At 39.3% G+C, this 22,460-nt stretch overlaps 1 protein-coding gene across 2 annotated transcripts in view; it reads right to left on the bottom strand.

Annotated features, from left to right (window-relative positions):
• The window catches only part of flt4 (fms related receptor tyrosine kinase 4), a 106,615-nt gene that overhangs the window by 28,063 nt on the left and 56,092 nt on the right, over positions 1–22,460 (bottom strand). For both annotated transcript variants that reach the window (XM_067456782.1, XM_067456781.1), the window contains exons 12-14: positions 18,984–19,092; positions 16,441–16,782; positions 5,293–5,439 (exon numbers count right to left, since the gene is read on the bottom strand). In XM_067456782.1, the coding sequence (XP_067312883.1) occupies positions 5,293–5,439; positions 16,441–16,782; positions 18,984–19,092 (598 nt within the window). The remainder of the gene's footprint in view (positions 1–5,292; positions 5,440–16,440; positions 16,783–18,983; positions 19,093–22,460) is intronic.

Below are 22,460 nucleotides of genomic sequence, written 5' to 3'. Positions count from 1 at the left end.
ACCTGTCAAACACACGACCTGTCAAACACACGACCTGTCAAACACACAACCTGTCAATATTTGCGTATCCAAATCCGGGAGAGATCTGGGGTGGACATAAATCCTCACATAAACTCATAATAATAATACATTTCATTTGTATCTGTGCTCGAATATATTAATTACACTGCACAAAATGCATTTTTAACTCAGTATTTTTGTCTTGTTTCTAGTCAAAATATCTAACATTTCTTACACTAAGAAACATTTAGACAAGGAAAAATTATTGTCTTGTTTTGGGAAAAATAACTCAAAATGAAGAGAGTTTGTGCTTAAAATAAGATCAATAATCTGCCAATGGGGTGAGAAAAATAATCTTAATTCAAACAGAAAACAAGATTATTTTTCTCACCCCATTGGCAGATTATTTATCTTATTTTAAGCAAAAACTCTCTTCATTTTGAGTTATTTTTCCCAAAGCAAGACAATAATTTTTCCTTGTCTAGTAAATGTTTCTTAATGTAAGAATTGTTTGATATTTTGACTAAAAACAAGACAAAAATACTGAGTAAGAAGAGCATATTTTGCAGTGTGTGGTTAGACTGAGCTACTTTAACACATTCCAGTCACACACACTCCTGCTAACAGCTAACTCTTAACCTCAGTCTGCTCCTGATATCATATATAATATCCTCCCCATAACACCTTCGCACAAACCGTACATTCAGCGCATGTGAATTCACTTACAGCCCACTATCGGCCCACACACACATTCCCTGAGCGGTATATAGTACTTTAGCGAAGTCCAGCCAGACCTCCGGCACATTAATGTACTGTACTGTGTGTGTGTGTGTGTGTGTGTGTGTGTGTGTGTGTGTGTGTGTGTGTGTGTGTGTGTGTGTGTGTGTGTGTGTGTGTGTGTGTGTGTGAGAGAGAGAGTTAGTATGTGTTCATGAGTAAGCGTGTTCCTATTCAAATGTGCTGAGCTGGAGGGCATTGCTGTGGTGTGTATAATGTAATCTATAATGGGATCGTTGGGGAACAGCACATTTATGTTAATCTGAAGGAGAGCTGAACATGCGGAGAGATGGAATTAAATTGAAGAAAATAGTCAACACGCTATACATCAAATTCAAAATCACATATCGTGCTAAATGCTTTTTTGCTTCCCCTTCATAGCTGTCTTTACTACTGTAATAAAAAACATATTACATTTTTATGTACAATGTTTACACAGCAAAAAATGCTCTTCTTACTTAGTATTTTTGTCTTGTTTCTAGTTCAAACATCTAAAAATTATTAAAACAAGAAATATTAACAAGACAAGCAACCACTACCAAGCAATAACTTAAAACAAATTAACTTAAATTAAAATTAAAAAAACTTTTTTTTTAATTAATTTTAATTTAAAATTAATTGAATTAATTATTTTTTAATTTAATTTAATTTAATTTAATCTTTAATTTTTTTAATTAAATTAAAATATATTTTTTATTAATTTTAATTTTAATTTAAAATTAATTTAATTAACTTTTTTTAAAATTTATTTTAATTTAATTTAATTTAAACTTTAATTTTTAATTTTTTAAAATTAAATTAAAATATATATATTTTTTAAATTAAATTTATAAAATTAAATAAAAAAAATAAAATTAAAATTAAAATACAAATTAAATTAAATTCTTAAAACAAGATGTATTAACTAGACAAGCAACCACTACCAAGCAATAACTAGACAAACTTGTTTTGGGGGAAAATAACTCAAAATGAAGAGAGTTTTTACTTAAAATAAGATAAATAATCTGCCAGTGTAGTAAGCAAAATTAACTTAAAACATAATTTTTCTCACCCCATTGGCAGATTATTTATCTTATTTTAAGCAAAAAACTCTCTTCATTTTGAGTATTTTTTCCCAATACAAGACAATAATTTTACCTAGTAATTATTTCTTAATGTAAGAATTTGTAGATATTTTGACTAGAAACGAGAAGAATGCTGAGTAAGAAGAGCGTGTTTAGCAGTGGTTGTGTTGATGTATTGTAAAACACTCGTGCTGCTGTTGAGAAGGAAACATTGGTGGGAATAAAGGTGATCCGATCATTACCGGCCGATAATAGCTTTGATTGCTGGTCTGTAGGAAGGCCAAAACATGCGAATTAAACCGCAGCGGACAACTACGATTTCTTCAGAGCATTCAGCGGTGTGGCAGATCTTCCAGGTGTCTGAAGACATTATTACACCGACATCATCAACCCTACAGTAATGACAGCAGGAAACTCCAGCGGTGATGTTTAAGTGCATCGCTTTCCTTCACAGCCGTGCGCTTTCATTCCCTAAAAGCACAAGCTAATGTCCAGATCAGCTAGATCAGAGACGGTCATAAAACAGTCTGCTGCTAAACCGCAGGACGTGTTTGATAATAAAAAGTGTTATTAAAACGGCATTAAGACACAAAAGTGATGCAGTCCTCCAAGCGCATGAGTCGTGCTTTGTTTACCGAGGTTCATAAGCGAAAATCGCAGACGGAAAATAATCTAATGAACATTTTTAAAAAATCAAAACGTAACACTCCGGATAATAAGGACGTCTCGGAGCAGATAAAATGACAGTCATTTAGTTTTTAGCAGAGCTTTTGGTTGATTTGTTACTTCTCATGGTTTTTTTTGGATTGTTTTAAATCTGTTGCACTTTGAGATTTTGTTTAATATAACGTGTGTTACAAATAAAATGTATTATTATTATTATTATTATTATTATTATTATTATTTATCATATTTTAACCACTTCAGCTCTGCACCCGTGGGTCCAAAACTGCATCATCTTAATCTTTAAAAAAGTCGGACTCATACACCACAAAACTAGACATATACGGTATCATTTGAAAGATTAGAACCGCTTTCTTAATAACCCAAAAACTTCTGCATTTATATTACTTAGAAGAAAATAATACGGTCTGAATTCGCCCCCCCCGCAATGACCCCCCCTTGAGAAAATCATGCAAATAATTTAAAATGTAATATTTTTATCACACAAACACACCTAAAATACACAAGTCATATATCAAATGAAAGCTATCGGCCTCAGGAATATCGCTGAGCCGTTAATTTCACCGATCCAATAACTCACAGTAAATTTATTATCAAAAGAATCACAAAGATGAATTGACTCCTTTGAACAAGCAAACACATGAGTCATATTCCTGTTCGGATCACAAACTCGTAGTAAAGCTACTAATCTCAAACGCTATATCAGCTTGTTCCTTAGGTTGTTTGCTTCAAAATGAGACTATTTTACATGTCTGTGGGCAAGTATGGCCAAACGACACTGTAATATGTCACCGATGTCCAGATCAAAACATGTGATGCAGATAAATACTCTTATTATTGCTATTTGTTTGATTGTCGATGTTAGCCACGTCACATTAGTCACATATTGCATCATGCTACAGAAAAGCTGAGAATCGCAGCTCTCTATAGACATGTGGATCATGATTCTAGACCAATCACAGCCCAAGATCTCCCTTTACAAATTTGAAGAGGCGGAGCCTTCTTTCCGATTTCCTAGTGGCCAGTTGATGTCAGTGCAGATGAAGAGGAGTTATTGGACACTTTGGTCAGATAAATCTCAATAACTTTTATTTGCAAGGAGATATCAAGAAAATTATTTTCCCCCTGTTTAGCCCCAAATTATAGAATCAGCAGAAACTTCCAAAAAGCTTGGATCCCAAAATGATTTTTAAATAACAAATTAATTAAAAAAAAATCTAAATATTTATTTTTTATCTATGTTTATCATAAGATTGTGAATAGATACAATATAATATATGCATTATTCCGCCACTGTGTTAAAATTTAGAGTTTTTTCTGTAAAATGAGACCATTTTTATCAATTTACTCCAATGTATGTGGGTAGGGCGCTCTTCTAAATTCAGATATTCCTAATTCTCAAAAAAAAGCAAAATGTGCAGCAGAGCTGAAGTGGTAAGGCTGAAACTATTTCTGTCAGAACTTGCATGTTAGTAGATAACATGTTATGTTGTAAAATCTGTCCATCATTTTTAATATTATTTTAATATTTATGCAAACAAAAAGTGCATAATGCTACTAATTTTATTTGTTAATTGTTGGTTTTTGACCTAAAACTTGCTAAATTGATTTTACTGATTGTAGATTTTTGTGGTGTGACAGGCAGCGGGGCGAGGGACCGCGAGAGCGGGCCGGTGATTAATGTTGACAAGTGCCAGCTGCGTGGCACACCGGTCTCGTCTCGCGGCCATGTGACGGGAGCATAAAAGGAGGAACGAGAGCTGCGGAAGACGAGAGAGGACCAGGCCTGGATTTTATGTTATGGTTTATTTTGTGTGTTTGCGGGCAGTCGTCCGTGAGGGGCTGCCCGCGGTTTTACTTTCGTTTTGTTTATTTATTTTGAATTAATAAATGTTGTTGAACGTTCGCACGGTTCCCGCCTCCTTCCTTCCCATCTACGAACTTCATTACAATTTTATTGATTGTAGATTTTATTGATTGTAGATTTTATTGATTGTAGATTTGATTGATTGTAGATTTGATTGATTGTAGCCCATTTCCTGCTCACGCCTGTGCACGGCGGCTCTGGATGTTTCTCCTCCAGACTCAGTCCACTGCTTCCGCAGGTCCCCCAAGGTCTGGAATCGGTCTTCTCCACAATCTTCCTCAGGGTCCGGTCACCTCTTCTCGTTGTGCAGCGTTTTTTGCCACACTTTTTCCTTCCACAGACTTCCCACTGAGGTGCCTTGATACAGCACTCTGGGAACAGCCTATTCGTTCAGAAATGTCTTTCTGTGTCTTCCCCTCTCGCTTGAGGGTGTCAATGATGGCCTTCTGGACAGCAGTCAGGTCGGCAGTCTGACCCATGATTGCGGTTTTGAGTAATGAACCAGACTGGGAGTTTTTAAAAGCCTCAGGAATCTTTTGCAGGTGTTTAGAGTTCATTAGTTGATTCAGATGATTAGGTTAATAGCTCGTTACAGAACCTTTTTTTTTAGACAGTAATTTTGGGTTTTCATGAGCTGTATGCCAAAATCACCTAAAATATTTCAGTTGGTGTGCAATGAATCTAAAATATATGAAAGTTTAATTTCTATCATTACATTATGGAAAATAATGAACTTTATCACAATATGCTAATTTTTTAGAAGGACCTGTAGATGTACTAATTACAGAAACACAATAAGTGCAATGAATCAAATGATGAATGTAAACATTAGCACATAGAAGTTAAAGAAGACACCCAGTGTAAAAGCGCCCTAATCTGAGTTTAGGCCACCGGACTAACCTGATATCTGATGCAGGGGCTGGTTATCTTTGGACCAAGACAGCTGTGGAGAAGGTGTGCCTTCCACATCACACTCCATCTGCAGAGACTCGCTCACATTCACCGTCTGATCGGTGGGGTTGTGGCGGTATCGAGGAGCCTCCAGAGCTGATAGAGAGAGAGAGAGAGAGAGAGAGAGAGAGAGGAGAGAGGGAGAGAGAGAGAGAGAGAGAGAGAGAGAGAGAGAGAGAGAGAGAGAGAGAGAGAGAGAGGGAGGAAGAGAGAGAGAGAGAGAGGGGAGAAGAGAGAGAGAGAGAGAGAGAGAGAGAGAGAGAGAGAGAGAGAGAGAGAGAGGAGGAAGAGAGAGAGAGAGAGAGAGAGAGAGAGAGAGAGAGAGAGAGAGAGAGAGAGAGAGAGAGAGAGAGAGAGAGAGAGAGAGAGAGAGAGGAGAGAGAGAGAGAGAGAAATAAAGAGAGAGAGAGAGAGAGGAGAGAGAGAGAGAAATAAAGAGAGAGAGAAATAAAGAGAGAGGTTACACATCTTTATTTTTATCCTTTATCATATTTCATTCCAATATCATTCAAAGAACTACAAAACCATCAGAGAATAAAATAAAATAATAATAAAAAGAAGACAAAAATACAAAAAAAAAAATCAAAACAAACAAACATCCAATAAGGATTTTTCACCCTTTCCTTAAATCTTTAAAACCAACACTTCATCCTGCCCAACCTCACACAAACTCTTTCCCACAGACCATATTGCAGAAAATTCTATTATATTATTAACTAATTTAAAATAAGCAAATTCTATTTTGATTCGAGCAGCCACCATCCCTTTCAGAACTCTTTCTGCATCAACTGAACCAGTACCCAATGTTTTGTTCTTCCTAGTTCTCCAAATTGCCATTTTGGATGATCCTAAAAGGTAATTTAACAAAACCAATTTATTCGTTCACTGACTTTATACTTAGGACCACTGATAAAAACTTGATAGGAAAATTCCTCACCCATACTTTCAAACAATCCTTTAAAAAATAAAAAAGACCTCTTAACCTGCCACACTGAATAAACAAATGATCAACCGTTTCATCCATCCCACAAAAGAGACATTCCCTCCCTACTTCCGGATTCAGGTGAGCCACGTGTCTGTTTGTTGCTATTATGCCATAGATGAGTCTCCACTGTAAATCTGCTGTCCGTTTCTCTATAGGAGGCTTGTACAGAGATCTCCAGCATCCTCTAAAGTCTGGCCCAAACACTTCTGGCCACCTCCATGTTTTGACTCTTCTCAAAACAGTCTGATGAGACACTTTAACACACACAACGTATAGAGCCTTTTTGCCAATGTCTTGAAATGATCCTAACTCAGGAGTTTTAAAGGATAAAAAAGTATCTTCATCCTGAATTTCCTGTGCAGCAGAGACTCGTATAGGTGGAAAACTGTGGCCCCATTCTTCCAAAGGAATTCCTAATGCTTCTCTGCATGCTCCAGGCAGCGCTGCACGTACTTCCATTAACATCTGGTCCAGCAGACGTAAAGAGCGTATTCCTGTCTTGATTTGGATCGAAACTGCTGTCCTCCACTCGTTACCGTCTCTTAGATGTTCAATTTTTATGCATCCAGCTCTGACCAGACAGTTCCTCACACTGCATGAAGACAACATTTTTGTTTGTATCAGAGAGTTATGGAACAATGGTTCTCCAAAAGCCAGTCCTGTGGTCGCAACATGTCTCTGGTCACAATAAAAGTCATATTCCACACTTTAAGCATGGATTGGTAAAAAGAGGTCAAAAGGTTCAAATCCAGTTCCTTCACTTTCAGTAAGAACAGCTGTCTGTCATATCCCATGTTTGATGTTCTCCTTAACAGAGCGCATGCCACATTAGTCCACTCCACGTCCTCTTCATATAATAGTCTCTGCGCTGCTTGTAATCGGAAGGTGCAAATCCTGCTTCTGATATCAATCAGACTTTGTCCGCCCTCATGAGTTGGAAGATACAAAACTGACGCAGGAATCCAGTGCTGCCCTGTCCAAAAAAATCCACCAACTTCTCTGGATACTTTTTACAAGGTCCTCTGGTGGCTCTAAGACGCTCAATCGGTGCCATAACATGGAAGCAGCAGGTTATTTATAACCAAAACTCTACCCCTGTAGGATAGCTCTGGCAATAGCCATTTCCATTTAGACAACTTAGCAGACACCTTCTCCAGCAAACCCTCCCAGTTCTTAGCCCTATAGCTTTCTACTCCTAAAAATACTCCAAGAATCTTTATACCTTCTCTTCCCCAGAATAATCCCCCAGGAAGTGGAGGTGGCCCACCATTCTCCCATTGACCAACAATAAAACCATTACTTTTTTCCCAATTTACTTTAGCCGAAGACGCTTTCTCGTAAACATCTAAACACTCACATAATACATTTACATCTTTTTGGCTGGTAACAAAGACAGTTACATCATCGGCATAAGCAGACAAAAAGTATCTTGAAACCCTTGGGGCACCTGGAACCATAAAACCCTTTAAATCATTCCTTAATTTACATAAAAGGGGCTCAATTGCTAAACTGTAGAGTTGCCCCGAGAGAGGACACCCCTGCCGAATACCTCTTCCTACAGGCACTGGATAAGTCAGACCTGTCCCCAACTTGAGCATTATTGAAGCACCATTATATAACAAACGTATCCATGAAATAAAAACATTCCCAAATCCAAAAGATTCCAAGACCTTGAAAATGTACTCATGACCCACCCTGTCAAAAGCTTTCTCCTGATCGATAGATAAAAAACCCACATCTATATTTTCATTAAGAGACATATCCATAACATCTCTTATTAAAAATAGATTGTCCATGATTGTGCGCCCCGGAATGCAGTATGTTTGGTCTCTCCTGACCACAATATGTAAATATTTGTTTAACCTATTGGCTAAAACTTTAGCCAATATTTTATAGTCAGAGCACATCAAAGACACAGGTCTCCAATTTTTTAATAAACCCAGATCTCCATTTTTTGGTATAAGAGAGATCACAGCTCTCTGACAACTAGTTGGTAATGTACCTTTTTCAAAACACTCACAACAAACTTCATACAAATCTTCACCTAAAACATTCCAGAAAGTCTTATAAAATTCAGCAGGTAAACCATCTATTCCTGGTGCACGTCCAGTGGAAAGCTGTTGGACTGCATCTGAAAGTTCATTAAAGTTGATCATGATATCGAGATTTTTCTTGTCCTCAGGTTGCAACTTTGGTAGTCCTTGTAATAATTGTGTCATATTCTCAGAGTCACAGTCAGTGTGTCCATACAAATCAGCATAAAAATCCATTGCCATTTTCCTCATCTCTGTTGGATTTGATGTTAATGTACCATTTTCCTTGCGCAGATGAAACATTCGCTTTTGTTGTGCTACTTTCCGCTCCAGATTAAAAAAATAAGAAGTGGGAGAGTCAATGTCCTTGATAGAAGAAATTCTGGCTCTAATTAGAGCACCCTTTGCTCTTTCCTCTAAGATGGCTCTTAATTCAAGTTTCTTATTCCTTAAAACATTTGGCAAACCCAGGACATTAACATCCATCGCACTTTCTATACCTTTTATTTCCTTCTCCAACTGCTCAATTTTCTCTTTTACACACACAGTATTGTTATAGGAAAAATTCTGACAAAAAATCTTAATCTGCGTTTTCCCCACCTCCCACCACTGTATCTTTTTTTCAAAATTACCTTTATTCAATTTCCACCTTTTCCAAAAGTCACGGAATTTCTCACAAAAAGACCTATCCTGCAGCAGTTTAGTATTAAAATGCCAATAAAACCTGGGGCGTGCTGAAGCAATAATATTAAAATCCATGGTCACAATGTGATGATCAGAAAAACCATTAGGGAAAATGTTTGCATTAGATACTCTATTCATAGATGCTTTACTTATATATATTCTATCTAGTCTTGCTCCAGTAACATTAGAGTCTAATATTTTAACCCATGTATAATGTCTAATTGTTGGATTCATATTCCTCCACACATCCATTAGCTCAAACTCCTTAATAATATCAAGAAGAGCGTTGCTTGACAGTGGATGGGATTCCTCCCTGTTTCTATCTAAAAGAAAATGTGTGGTGCAATTCCAATCACCGCCCATTATTATGCAAGAATTATTTTCACATTTTCTTAATGCACTCTGCAACTTCCTAAATAATATCACACGATCTGATCCATTGTTTGGAGCATAAACATTTATAAAGGAAAACTTTAACTCATTAACTTCTCCTGTAACCATTAAAACTCTGCCCTTTTCTATTTCTTCAGTTGATATAATTTTCATATTCAAATTTTTTGAAAAAAGAATAGCTACCCCAGTACTCATGTTTGACCCATGACTAAAAACACTCCCACCCTCCCACCATCTACGCCATTCTAATTCATTGTTACAATCTGTATGCGTTTCTTGCAAAAAAGAAACATTTACATTCTTAAAATTGATTAATTCTGCCACCATTGCTCTCTTGCTCCTGTCTCTCCCCCCATTAATGTTAAAAGAGGCTACCCTTATCATCTCCATAGAAAATGTAAAGAGATAGAAAAGAGAGACAAAAAGAAATAAAGAGTATAGTAAAGTCACCCTGAGTGATTTATAAAACATTGATCCAATTATTTAAATTTACGTTTTGTGGGGATTTTACCCTTTCGCAGTTTCACAAGAAACTTCTTTAAACGAAACCTCTTTCTTTGACTGAGTCTATCTTCTCCAACCTTTCTCTGCCAATAAAGAACAGAGGTCTCAAACCTCTTCAGATCAGAAAAATAATTACGCACATCAACAGACTTTCCAAACGTTTCATCCAAGAATTTATTTATTTCATCCAGTGAATAAACCTGCTCAGATCCTATTTGCGAAACATCTGACACGTCTGAGAAATCAGACAATACATCACCATCACCATCATCATCATCATCATCATCAGCATCCATTTCCTCATCAACAATTTCTGATTGCACTTTCTTAGTCAAAGATACGATCCTTCCTCTTTCCAAAACATCACCTTTCAAAGCGTTTGCGTCTTCATTCTTCTGGCCTATTTCCTCTGGACTCGCCACAGCCTCAACCTGCTCAGACACTTGTACCATAATACTTCTCCCATCAGAAGCAACAGTAACGTCAGTTCCGACATCAACTTTCTTCATTTTTTCCTGTTTTGTCTTAGTATCAAGACTTTCCTCTGTATTATTTTCCTCCCCAGTTGAAACCACATTCTTATCTTCATTAATCACCATTGCGGTTTCATTTGATTCAATTGTCTTTTGCACATCATTTTCCTTCCTCTCACTTGAAATATTACTAGGGCCTGCTTCATTCTCAGGTTCAACTCTATGAGGACAAGACAGCCGAACATGTCCAATACCCCCACAGTCAAAGCAGCGCATCTCTCCTGTGCTCGCGTACATCATATACGATTTGCCCTCAAAAACACATCTAAATGAGATATTCAGCGTTGGTGTATTTAAAAACATGAACACCTGCCGCCTGAACGACATAACATGTTTTAAAGCGGCATGTTTACATCCGAGTGGAACCGTTCTAATTCCACTGGCGAGTTTACCAAAACGAGAAAGCTCTCGTTCAATATCAGCGTCAGGTATGAACGTTGGAACATTAGAAACAACCACCTTCGTCGTGATTGAAACTAATGGTTGAACCGGAATAAAAGTGCCACTTACCGAAATCCCGCTCTCGATCAAACTATGGACAAGATTTTCTTCCTTCAAAAACACTACAACGGCCCTATTCATTCGCGACGCCGAAATTATATTGTCATGCCCCACGCGCTCTGCCACATCCAGTAGCACGTCCTCAACCGGTACACCTGTTTGGGTAACACACCTAATCCCGTGCCGAAGCGACAGGGCTGACGCCTGCACACTCGCGTGAGACGCCATCCCTGCCTCTAACACGAGAAAACTCTCGCACGTTTTTTTTTTTTTTTTTTTTTTTTTTTTTTTTAATACAATAAGATAAAGAAAGAAAGAGAAAAAAACAAAAAAAACAGTGACGTTCTTTTCTGTAAATTACCTCTCACCTAAGCACTCTCCCATGCGTTCCCCACCCAATTCCCAGCATGCACCGAGAGAGAGAGAGAGAGAGAGAGAGAGAGAGAGAGAGAGAGAGAGAGAGAGAGAGAGAGAGAGAGAGAGAGAGAGAAATAAAGAGAGAGAGAGAGAGAGAGAGAGAGAGAGAGAGAGAGAGAGAAATAAAGAGAGAGAGAGAGAGAGAGAGAGAGAGAGAGAGAGAGAGAGAAATAAAGAGAGAGAGAGAGAGAGAGAGAGAGAGAGAGAGAGAGAGAGAAAGAAAGAGAGAGAAAGAGAGAGAGAAAGAGAGAGAAAGAGAGAGAGAGAATTTTGCATGGTGGTTAAGTGTCTTTGTTTTTGTTTTGTTTATACAATTTCGTTATTTTGGCTTCGAATTTCGTTTGTTGGAAATATGAACTGAATTTAGAAATGTGCGTTTAATAAACAAACAAAAAAGTAAGACAGTGTTTGGAGCAAGGTTATTTTCGTAAACGAAAACTGAAACTAAGACTAAAACTATTGGTCAAAAAACATTTTCGTAAACTGAAATAAAATTAAAAAATCTGAATAAATAAAAAACTAAAACGAAACGAAACTAACTACTCTTACTAAAAAACTAACTGAAATAAAATAATAATTAGCAAAAATAAATATTCGTTTTCGTTATTAATAAGCTCTCTTTACTGTGGTGGAAAATCTGACTGTGGCGGTTGAGGGAGTGTCTGTATTGCGCAACTGCGCGTGAAGTGATCTGAGTGACGGACGCGTGCAGACAGGCAACACATCGCCAGTCCTAAACGGCAGTTCACAAAGAATCAATGCGTCCGTGGCAGTGAAATGGGAAATAACACAAGGTAATGAGATGCACGTTGAACTTCTTTTAACTTAAGCTCACTGTTTTAGAATGCCGTTTCTTACGCGACGAGAGACGCAGGCGCAAAAGTCAGCAACTGTGCGTTTGAGATTTCATGTTTGCATAATATTGACAGGCTCAAAGGTGTTTTCATAATCATTTACTACTAATAATATTATCTGTGTGGAGACATTTCCCCACAAAGTAACGTTAGGGAATACCAGGACACACACACACACACGTTTGTTTCACTATATAAGTGAGGACATTTCAAGGACTTCCATTGATTTTATATCAGGTTAACGATATTTTATATCCCCTAACCTAGTCAGTTATCATAATATTTTACTAGATAAGTGAGGACATTGGTCCCCTTTAAAATTATAGCACAACAAACACACACACAGAGCACAACAGTGTGTGTTGGCTGTATTCAGATGACTTTAGCTGTGGTGTTACACTGCTAACCTACATTGTACTACTGAAGAAATGAAAATAAGCTTTTAATTGTTTAACAATATTTAATCTTTGTTATGAATGAGTTTGTCTGGAATTTATAATTTTTACTTATATATTTTACGTTGCATTTATTTTGCTCTTTAAGATAGATCCTCTGAGTATTAGCCTATGTCAAAAATATAAAATATAATTTTAATATCAAAATATAATTTATTTCATTTTTAATCTCCAGATCGTTGTTTGTATAGGTCATAGTTTGACTCAAGTTTTGTTGCTCAAAGGTGAAGACCCAGCTTTATGCAGGTTTTGTAAGACCGTCCTGGGTTTAAACAATAATGCTTGTTTATCAAGTTATTTCACTTAAGGATGTTTAGTAAGATTAAACTCTACACTTCATTATGGTAACTCTGCTAAACTATAATTACTAAAACTAAAACTGAAACTAAATAAATAAAAACTAAATAGAAATGTATTTGCAAAATAAAAACTAAACTAAAACTAGCAAAACGATTTGTAAAACTAACTAAAACTAAACTGAAATTTGTAGCAAAATTGAAAACGATAATAAAATAAAAACTAATTTCAAAAAGCAAAACTATAATAACCTTGGTTTGGAGGGCACCCTAAATAATCTGTTCCCAGAATCCACAGCCTTTGTTGTTGTTGTGAGTGTGTACAAATAAAAGTAGAAGGTTTGTAGTTCATAATTATGTCTTGAACTTATCTGTATGGCTAAATATGACGGCGTATTGAGTTGTTTGCATATTGTCGTAAAGGAAAAATACGCCGGCCATGGGTTAAAGAAAACGAAGCCTATTTAATAAACGCACACCAGAAATTACTGCACATGACATGCATACATACACATATATATTTACTGTGGCCATGAATTAAAAATTAATTCCCTTGTTTTAATTAAAAATTCCCCATGGGCGGCCGTTTGGGGAGATGTTTAAACTCAATGCGCATACTGGGTGCGGCGTGATGAGACATCATGCTCGGCCAGATTCGTCTGGAACTAGTGCTTCTTTAGTTGTGGAGCCACACGCAAAGTTAAAATAGCGGAACGGGGTCTCGCGCACTTATTCTCATGCGGACGCATCGAGTACAACAAGGCAAACCTACACTGACGCTGGCAGCTTGATAAATGTAAGTTAATTCTTCAGTTCAATCTGTGTGTGCTAAAGGCTCATGAGTTCCTGTAGAGAGAGCGATACACATTCTGCTTTTGCCAAATAAATGAAAAGCATGTCATCGATGTCTTCTCTCTCACTGTATCAAAATATCACTCCTCAGAGATGGTCAAGCTCAGTTTGTGCATGATTACATGATATAACTTTTTTTATTTATTCTGTATCCTAAATTGTGGGTAATTAAGCTATATATATATATATATATAGTGTTAACGATTAAAAGAAAAAACCAACAAGAAAAACCATACAGAACCGAAAAACCGTGACCTTAAAACCGTGACCCTAAAACCGTGACCCTAAACCGTGACCCTAAAACCGTGACCCTACAACCGTGACCCTAAACCGTGACCCTAAAACTGTGACCTTAAACTGTGACCCTAAAACCATGACCCTAAAACCGTGACCCTAAACCTTGACCCTAAACCGTGACCCTAAAACTGTGACCCTAAACCCGTGACCCTAAAACCGTGACCCTAAAAACGTGTCACTAAACCGTGACCCTAAAACCATGATCCTAAACCGTGACCCTAAAACCGTGACCCTAAACGGTGATCCTAAAACCATGACCCTAAACCGTGACCCTAAAACAGTGACCTTAAACCGTGATCCTAAACCGTGATCCTAAACCGTGACCCTAAACCGTGATCCTAAACCGTGTCCCTTAAACCGTGACCCTAAACCGTGATCCTAAACCGTGATCCTAAAACCATGACCCTAAACCGTGATCCTAAAACCATGACCCTAAACCGTGATCCTAAAACCATGACCCTAAACCGTGACTCTAAAACCATGACCCTAAACCGTGTCCATTAAACCATGACCCTAAACCGTGATCCTAAAACCATGACCCTAAACCGTGATCCTAAAACCATGACCCTAAACCGTGATCCTAAACCGTGACTCTAAAACCATGACCCTAAACCGTGATCCTAAACCGTGACCCTAAACCGTGACCCTAAACCGTGTCCCTTAAACCGTGATCCTAAACCGTGATCCTAAACCATGACCCTAAACCGTGACCCTAAACCGTGACCCTAAAACCGTGACCCTAAACCGTGACCCTAAACAGTGATCCTAAACCGTGACCCTAAACCGTGACCTTAAACCGTGATCCTAAAACCGTGACCCTAAACCGTGACCCTAAACCGTGATCCTAAAACCGTGACCCTAAACCGTGACCCTAAAACAGTGACCTTAAAACTGTGACCCTAAACCGTGATCCTAAACCGTGACCCTAAACTGTGATCCTAAACCGTGTCCCTTAAACCGTGATCCTAAACCGTGATCCTAAACCGTGACCCTAAACCGTGATCCTAAAACCGTGACCCTAAACCGTGACCCTAAAACCATGACCCTAAACCGTGATCCTAAAACCATGACCCTAAACCGTGACCCTAAAACCGTGACCCTAAAACTGTGACCCTAAACCATGACCCTTAACCGTGATCCTAAAACCATGACCCTAAACCGTGACCCTAAAACCGTGACCCTAAACCGTGATCCTAAAACCATGACCCTAAACCGTGACCCTAAACCGTGAGCCTAAACCGTGATCCTAAAACCATGACCCTAAACCGTGATCCTAAAACCATGACCCTAAACCGTGACCCTAAAACCGTGACCCTAAACCGTGATCCTAAAACCATGACCCTAAACCGTGACCCTAAACCGTGATCCTAAAACCGTGACCCTAAACCATGATCCTAAAACCGTGACCCTAAACTGTGACCCTAAAACAGTGACCTTAAACCGTGACCCTAAAACAGTCACCTTAAACCGTGAGCCTAAACCGTGACTCTAAAACCGTGACTCTAAAACAGTGACCCTAAACCGTGAGCCTAAAACAGTGACCTTAAACCGTGACCCTAAACCGTGACTCTAAACCGTGACCCTTAAACCGTGACCCTAAACCATGACCCTAAACCGTGACCCTAAAACCGTGACCCTTAAACCCTTAAACCGTGACCCTAAACCGTGATCCTAAAACCGTGACCCTAAACCGTGATCCTAAAACCATGACCCTAAACCGTGACCCTAAACCGTGACCCTACAACCGTGACCCTAAACCGTGATCCTAAAACCGTGACCCTAAACCGTGATCCTAAAACCATGACCCTAAACCGTGACCCTAAACCGTGATCCTAAAACCATGACCCTAAACCGTGACCCAAAACCGTGACCCTACAACCGTGACCCTAAACCGTGAGCCTAAAACCGTGATCCTAAAACCGTGACCCTAAACCGTGATCCTAAAACCATGACCCTAAACCGTGACCCTAAAACCATGACCCTAAACCGTGACCCTAAACCGTGACCCTACAACCGTGACCCTAAACCGTGACCCTATTGTGGATTTTAAATGTTTTCTGTTTTCAGTGTTAATAGTCTTTAGAAATTAAAGTTTATTGATCTCTGAGAAGGTGTTCCTGCATTATTATGCCATTATCATTATTTTAGATTAAAATGGTCTCAGAACGACAATATTTAGTTTATTGCGATAATTTCTTGGCCAATTTATCGTCCAGCAAAATGTGTTATCGTGGCAGGCCTGTGTGTGTGTGACTGTGTGCCGGTCTAGATTAGAGTAATGAATGAGCGTCACCTTTGACTGGGATGTATTTGCGGTGGCAGTGCTTCTCCCCAGTGCGCCGGTTCTGGACCTCACACACGTAGTTCCCCTCGTCCTGAAGCCTGATGCTGGGAATGCTGAGCTCCAGGACCCAGTTGTTGCTGGCGGTCTGGAAGGACAGCTTTCCACCCAGAGACTCGGCGTACTGGTGCAGACTCTTGCAGTCCAGCTCCGGAGGAACCGCCTGCGGGTCGAGACGGAACCAGCGCAGGTTCTCATAGGTGTAGTTATCTGCGTTACACTTCAGCTGGACCAAATCCTGCTCCAGAGGATCCTCAGAGGGCTCCATCTCTATCCCGAAGCCTTCTGGGATAGCTAAATAGGAAAGCGATGTAAATAATAATGGACAACATATAAACCACACAATTTGAGGTTGACATTCAGATGGTAGAGTCATAATTTGGCGTAAACAGAATGAGAATATGGATCCATCATGCCTTGTTCCCACTGTGCAGGCTGGTGGTGGTGGTGTAATGGTGTGGGGGATGTTATCTTGGCACACTTTAGGCCCCTTAGTGCCAATTGGGCATCGTTTAAATGCCACGGCCTACCTGAGCATTGTTTTTGACCATGTCCATCCCTTTATGACCACCATGTGCCCATCCTCTGATGGCTACTTCCAGCTGGATAATGCACCATGTCACAAAGCTCCAATCATTTCAAATTGGTTTCTTGAACATGCCAATGAGTTGACTGTACTAAAATGGCCGCCACAGTCCCCAGATCTCAACCCAATAGAGCATCTTTGGGATGTGGTGGAACGGGAGCTTCGTGCCCTGGATGTGCATCCCACAAATCTCCATCAACTGCAAGATGCTCTCCTATCAATATGGGCCGACATTTCTAAAGAATGCTTTCAGCAGCTTGTTGATCAATGCCACGTAGAATTTAAGGTCCTTTCACGCCGGACGCGTAACGAATAAGCGAATATTTCGTTTCAAAACCATTCACATCAGCCGCGACACGAATTTGTGACGTTTCAGAGCTCCAACATTCCAAAACATTCGCGGCGACAGCCGAGAAAACACACACAGTTCATCATTCAGTGAAGACGAGCTTTACATTTTATTTAAAGGAGCGAGAAGAAGGTTTTGGTTGCAGCCTGTCTTACAGAACAGAGTCTAAAGGGGAGGATGCTAATCTTGTACAGGAGCTAAATCTTTATCATGGCCGGTTCTGCACTTACTTTCTAAAGTCTGTGGGACAATTTGAGGATCTCCTCCAGAGACGGCAGCGCATCTGACGAGACAAACCGCGCACTTCAGGAACCAATCGATCCGAGCAGATGTTTCCAGTCGAGTCACAATGTGAACATTTCAGTGCCACAGACGTAGCCTACTGATGGCAACACGTTCACTTTCCATAATCGCGGACACAATGTTTAAAAAAAAAATCAACTATTTATAAGCGGTTATAAGTTATTGCTGTCTGTAGCATACAGTGGGCAAACACAGCTGCAGCTGTACGGCTTACGGCTGTAATCTCATGAGAAATGGCATGCCTGGCAAAGGTTAATGTTGATTGAATAGCTCGTGACATCAGCTGGACATTTCGTCACCTTTGTTTCCTTGCATGTGATTGGTTGAAGCCGTTTTTGTCGCTGCTAGAGTAAAAAAAAATCGACATTGAAACGAAAAAAATAAATGTCGTTTTTTCGCCGTTGCACATTCGCGTTCGGTGTGGAAGCGCTCATTACACACACAGCTGATCGAGAAAAAAAAACCATCGCGCAAATTATTCGCACGTCAAAATCGCGTCCAGTGTGAAAGAGGCTTTAAGGCAGTGCTGAAGGCGAAAGGGGATCAAACTCAGCATTAGAGCGTGCTCCTAATAATCCTTTAGAGGAGTGTACATCGCCTATACATAACGGAATCAGAGGATACAGTTCTTTATGGAAAATAGTACCTTGTATATTATACTGTAAATACACACAGCTATGGATGATTTTATAGTGCATTATATCTAGAGATGAAAACCATATGCTAAATCAGTGAAGTAACCCTTTATAGACCGCAAGAAATGCTCTTCTTACTCAGTATTTTTGTCTTGTTTCTAGTCAAAATACCTCAAAGCTCTTGCATTAAGAAACATTTACTAGACAAGGGACAATTGTCTTGTTTTGGGGGAAAATAACTCACGATTAAGAGTTTTATAATCTGCCAATGGGGTGAGAAAAATAATCTTGTTTTCTGTTTGAATTAAGATTATTATTCTCACCCCATTGGCAGATTATTTATCTTATTTTAAGCAAAAACTCTCTTCATTTAGAGTTATTTTTCCCAAAACAAGACAATTACTTTTGCTTGTCTAGTAAATACTTCTTGCTTTAAGAATTTTTAGATGTTTGGACTAGAAACACGACAAAAATACTGAGGAAGAAAAGCATTTTTTGCAGTGTAGTAAAGTTACAACAAAGCAAGTGAAAGAAAGAATGAAATAGCTTTTAAATATAATTGTTTCATAGTTCTAATGATCCAAACTGCTTTGTTAGGCACAAATGTGTTGGTGAAACTCACTGGTTACGTAGAAATATATCAGTCGCTCATCTCTTCCCACTTTGTTCTCCGCCGAACACTTGTACATGGCCGACACGTTGGCGATCTGAATAACCACACGGCCCACCGTCTGCGGAAACAGCAGAAACTCTTTCAGATAAAGCTTCATTTCCAGTTGGATCACAGCATGGCTTAAAGGGTTAGTTCAGACGAAAATGTGCATTCTGTGATTAATTCCTCCTGTGGTTGGCCAGCCGTCAGACCTCCGCTCATCTTCACACACAGATGAAGATATTAGTGTTGAAATCCGATGGCTCAGAAAGGCCTTCATTGACACCAATGTCATTTCCTCTCTCAAGACCCATAAAGGCACTAAAGACGTCGTTACAAAGCCCATCTCACTACAGCGGCTCTACAGTCATTGATGAAGAGGCCAGAATAGAGTTAGTGCGCAAAAACACTAAATAACGACTTATATAGTGATGGCCGATTTCAGAACAAAGCTTCGAACCGTTATGAGTCAGCGAATCGATTCAATCACGTGACTTTGGCGATTCGAATCATGAATCGATTCACTGACTCATAACTGTTCGAAGCTTTGTTTTGAAATCGGCCATAACTAATAATATATATATATTATTTCGTCTCGTCTTATTTTGTTTCACGAGTCCGCACTTACATCAATTAAATAGAGTAAAGATTATGCGTATTTGCCGTGCTGTCCGGGGAGGGCTCCAGGCTCGGAAATTTTGCCCAAACCCAGAGTATCCCCCCGTGATGAAGATAGTTTATGATTGTTTTGATATTTATAGCAGTTGATTTAAGGAAGTGCGGAGAAGGGGTGGTGGTGGGATGCTGAGAAACTGTCAATGACAGGAAGGTAAATCGGCTGTCTATATACACCTCCTATCATCTGAAAGAATCCAAAATAATCAAAGATATTTGATATTTGACTTTAAACAGAGACATTTGTTTTACTGTGTTCCACCCCCTCTCTCTTATCATTGGGGCCGTTTGGGATTCCTAAAGATGTTGAGGGCCTGCAGGCCAAATGCTGCCACACCTGTAGTACAGTGGGGGAAGTTTGCTCTGATTGGTCAGTTTGAATGTCTCAGGGTTTCAGTCACATGGTCAAGGGATGGATAAAAGAAGATTGCAACTGTTGCTCGGGGTCTTTTTCCTCTGACGCTGTCTTTTTCTCTCGCTGTCGCTTCTAGAGGCCTTCTTTGGCTCTTCTCTTTTTCTCTCTCTCTCTATCTCTCCCTATCTCTCAGGTAACATTCTACACATGCTGGGTACGATTAATGGTATAAGTTTTATCATCTCATTCATCTATTTTGTAACTATTTTAAGTGTAACCATAACCAGATTTTGTCATTAAATTCTTTCAATTATAAATGATTTGCTAACTAGTTTTGGTTTGGTATTGACTTTGAAGTGCTCCCTATTCCAATACAACATAGTCACATTAGAGCAACGCTCTCCCACATATTTTGCAATTGTAACTGCTCTTATTTCCGTCGTTGGTATGTACGGTGGTATGAGCTCACGGTACCGTAAGTTCAGGGCCGGCGTTTGCTATAGGCGAGCTAGGCGGTTGCCTAGGGCGACAATTGTGTTAGGGGCGCAAGCTCGCTCTAGTGCCGCCCATTACTTCCCATTTAGCATAGAATCGGAACAAGCGAAATACAACATAATATTTATTAAACATGATCATCATAGGGCGCCCCCTCAGCCACACGTTTAATTACTTATAACCCGATTATTAGATTGAATTGATGGTGATTATTGATTATTAGTTCAGGCGTTAGGTCAGGCAAGTGCTCATCTTGCGCGTTCATCAAAAATGAGGCGTCTAAACCCCGCGGATGCACAGGGACGGAAAAAGAGCAAAAAAGAAAGGAAGAAAATCGAATTTATCTCAGCCAATAAGTTGTCAAACAAAATAAAATTACTTAGTATTATCAATCTTATCAACTAATATTTATTTTATAAATATTAATATTGTCACTAAGCTATCACTTGCTAGTTTTCTACATATTACTATATGTATTGCAAACAACTTCACTGACAATAATCTACAATAACCTACAGGGATGTCATGTAAATATCAAAAGTCCAGTTCGTTATAAATATGGATATCGTATGCACGTTATTTATGAAAAGTAGCCTACAAACGCTCTCTGCGTGAGCGTCGGAAGGAAATAAATACGGCCTCTTGTTTTTTTTTTTTTACTAGAGCAGCCTAACGAAAGATGCCATATTATTTACATTACATTAAACACAAATATGCTGTGTTCACCAAATTCTTTACAGTGGCTGTAGTGTAGTGGTAAGACGCACGGCATCAAGATTTGATGCAGATCGATCAGAGGTTCGATCCCGCCTTTTGCCACACTCGCTCTATTCCCTTTTCCCATCACATATCAGATCGGAAAGGCATTTATTTTCAATAAAAAGTGAGAAAATGTTTGAAAAGTGGAAATAAAGCGTTGAACGTGTTTAATAATAAGTGCTTCTCGGTTAGGGGTAGGCCTAGGAAAACAGACATGTGCTGAATTAGGGACGATAAAAGTGAGTGGGGTGGGGGGCGCAAAACTTCATCTCGCCTAGGGCAACCAAAGAGCTACAGCCGGCCCTGTGTAAGTTGCAGTGGGTGGTTATCGACAAGAAATGTACAGTTTTCTACCATCACGCTGATAACGTTTCTTTAGTCGTTCGGCAACCCTGCAGTCAGAACCACTGTAGGCGATCCACCCTTACAATTGATTAACTGATTCGTTAAATGTGCTCCTCTTGTGTTTAATTATCTGAGCCTGCTCCACCTGTGTTTAATTAGTCCCGAAATTAGTTTATAAAACTTCAATTCGTCTCGTTTCTTCTTATTCCGTTTCGTCTCTTCTCTTTAAAGTCGTTATTTAGTGTTTTTTGCGCACTAACTCTATTCTGGCCTCTTCATCAATGATTGTAGAGCCGCTGTAGTGAGATGGGCTTTGTAACGACGTCTTTAGTGCCTTTATGGGTCTTGAGAGAGGAAATGACATTGGTGTCAATGAAGGCCTTTCTGAGCCATCGGATTTCAACACTAATATCTTCATCTGTGTGTGAAGATGAGCGGAGGACTGACGGCTGGCCAACCACAGGAGGAATTAATCACACAATGCACATTACAGGGTGAACTAACGCTTTAAGGAACAGTTCGCCTAAATCATGCTGTTCAACAATATTTACAAGAAGAGGTTAGGAGTGAATCAATGTGTATTGCTCAGGGTCACACACAGGAAGTGACCTCACAGGTGTGACAGGAAACAGGAAGCGAGTGCTGTGTTAATGTGTGTTTATTCCCTCTCCATTCAGGAAGCAAGAATTAGACGATGGGTTTAAATATTTGGGAAACTGTAGCTGGATGTCAGGTCTCGGATGTAAGAACGCCCCGGGGTTCAGGCTGCGGCCGCATCGGCTCGGTTCAGACGTTTATGGGAAATCTTCAGGAAATAA

Source organism: Pseudorasbora parva, chromosome 11 (genome assembly GCF_024679245.1).
Source record: "Pseudorasbora parva isolate DD20220531a chromosome 11, ASM2467924v1, whole genome shotgun sequence".
NCBI lineage: Eukaryota > Metazoa > Chordata > Actinopteri > Cypriniformes > Gobionidae > Pseudorasbora > Pseudorasbora parva.
Note: the sequence above shows the minus strand (reverse complement) of the source record. Positions and strands in the feature narration are given on the sequence as shown.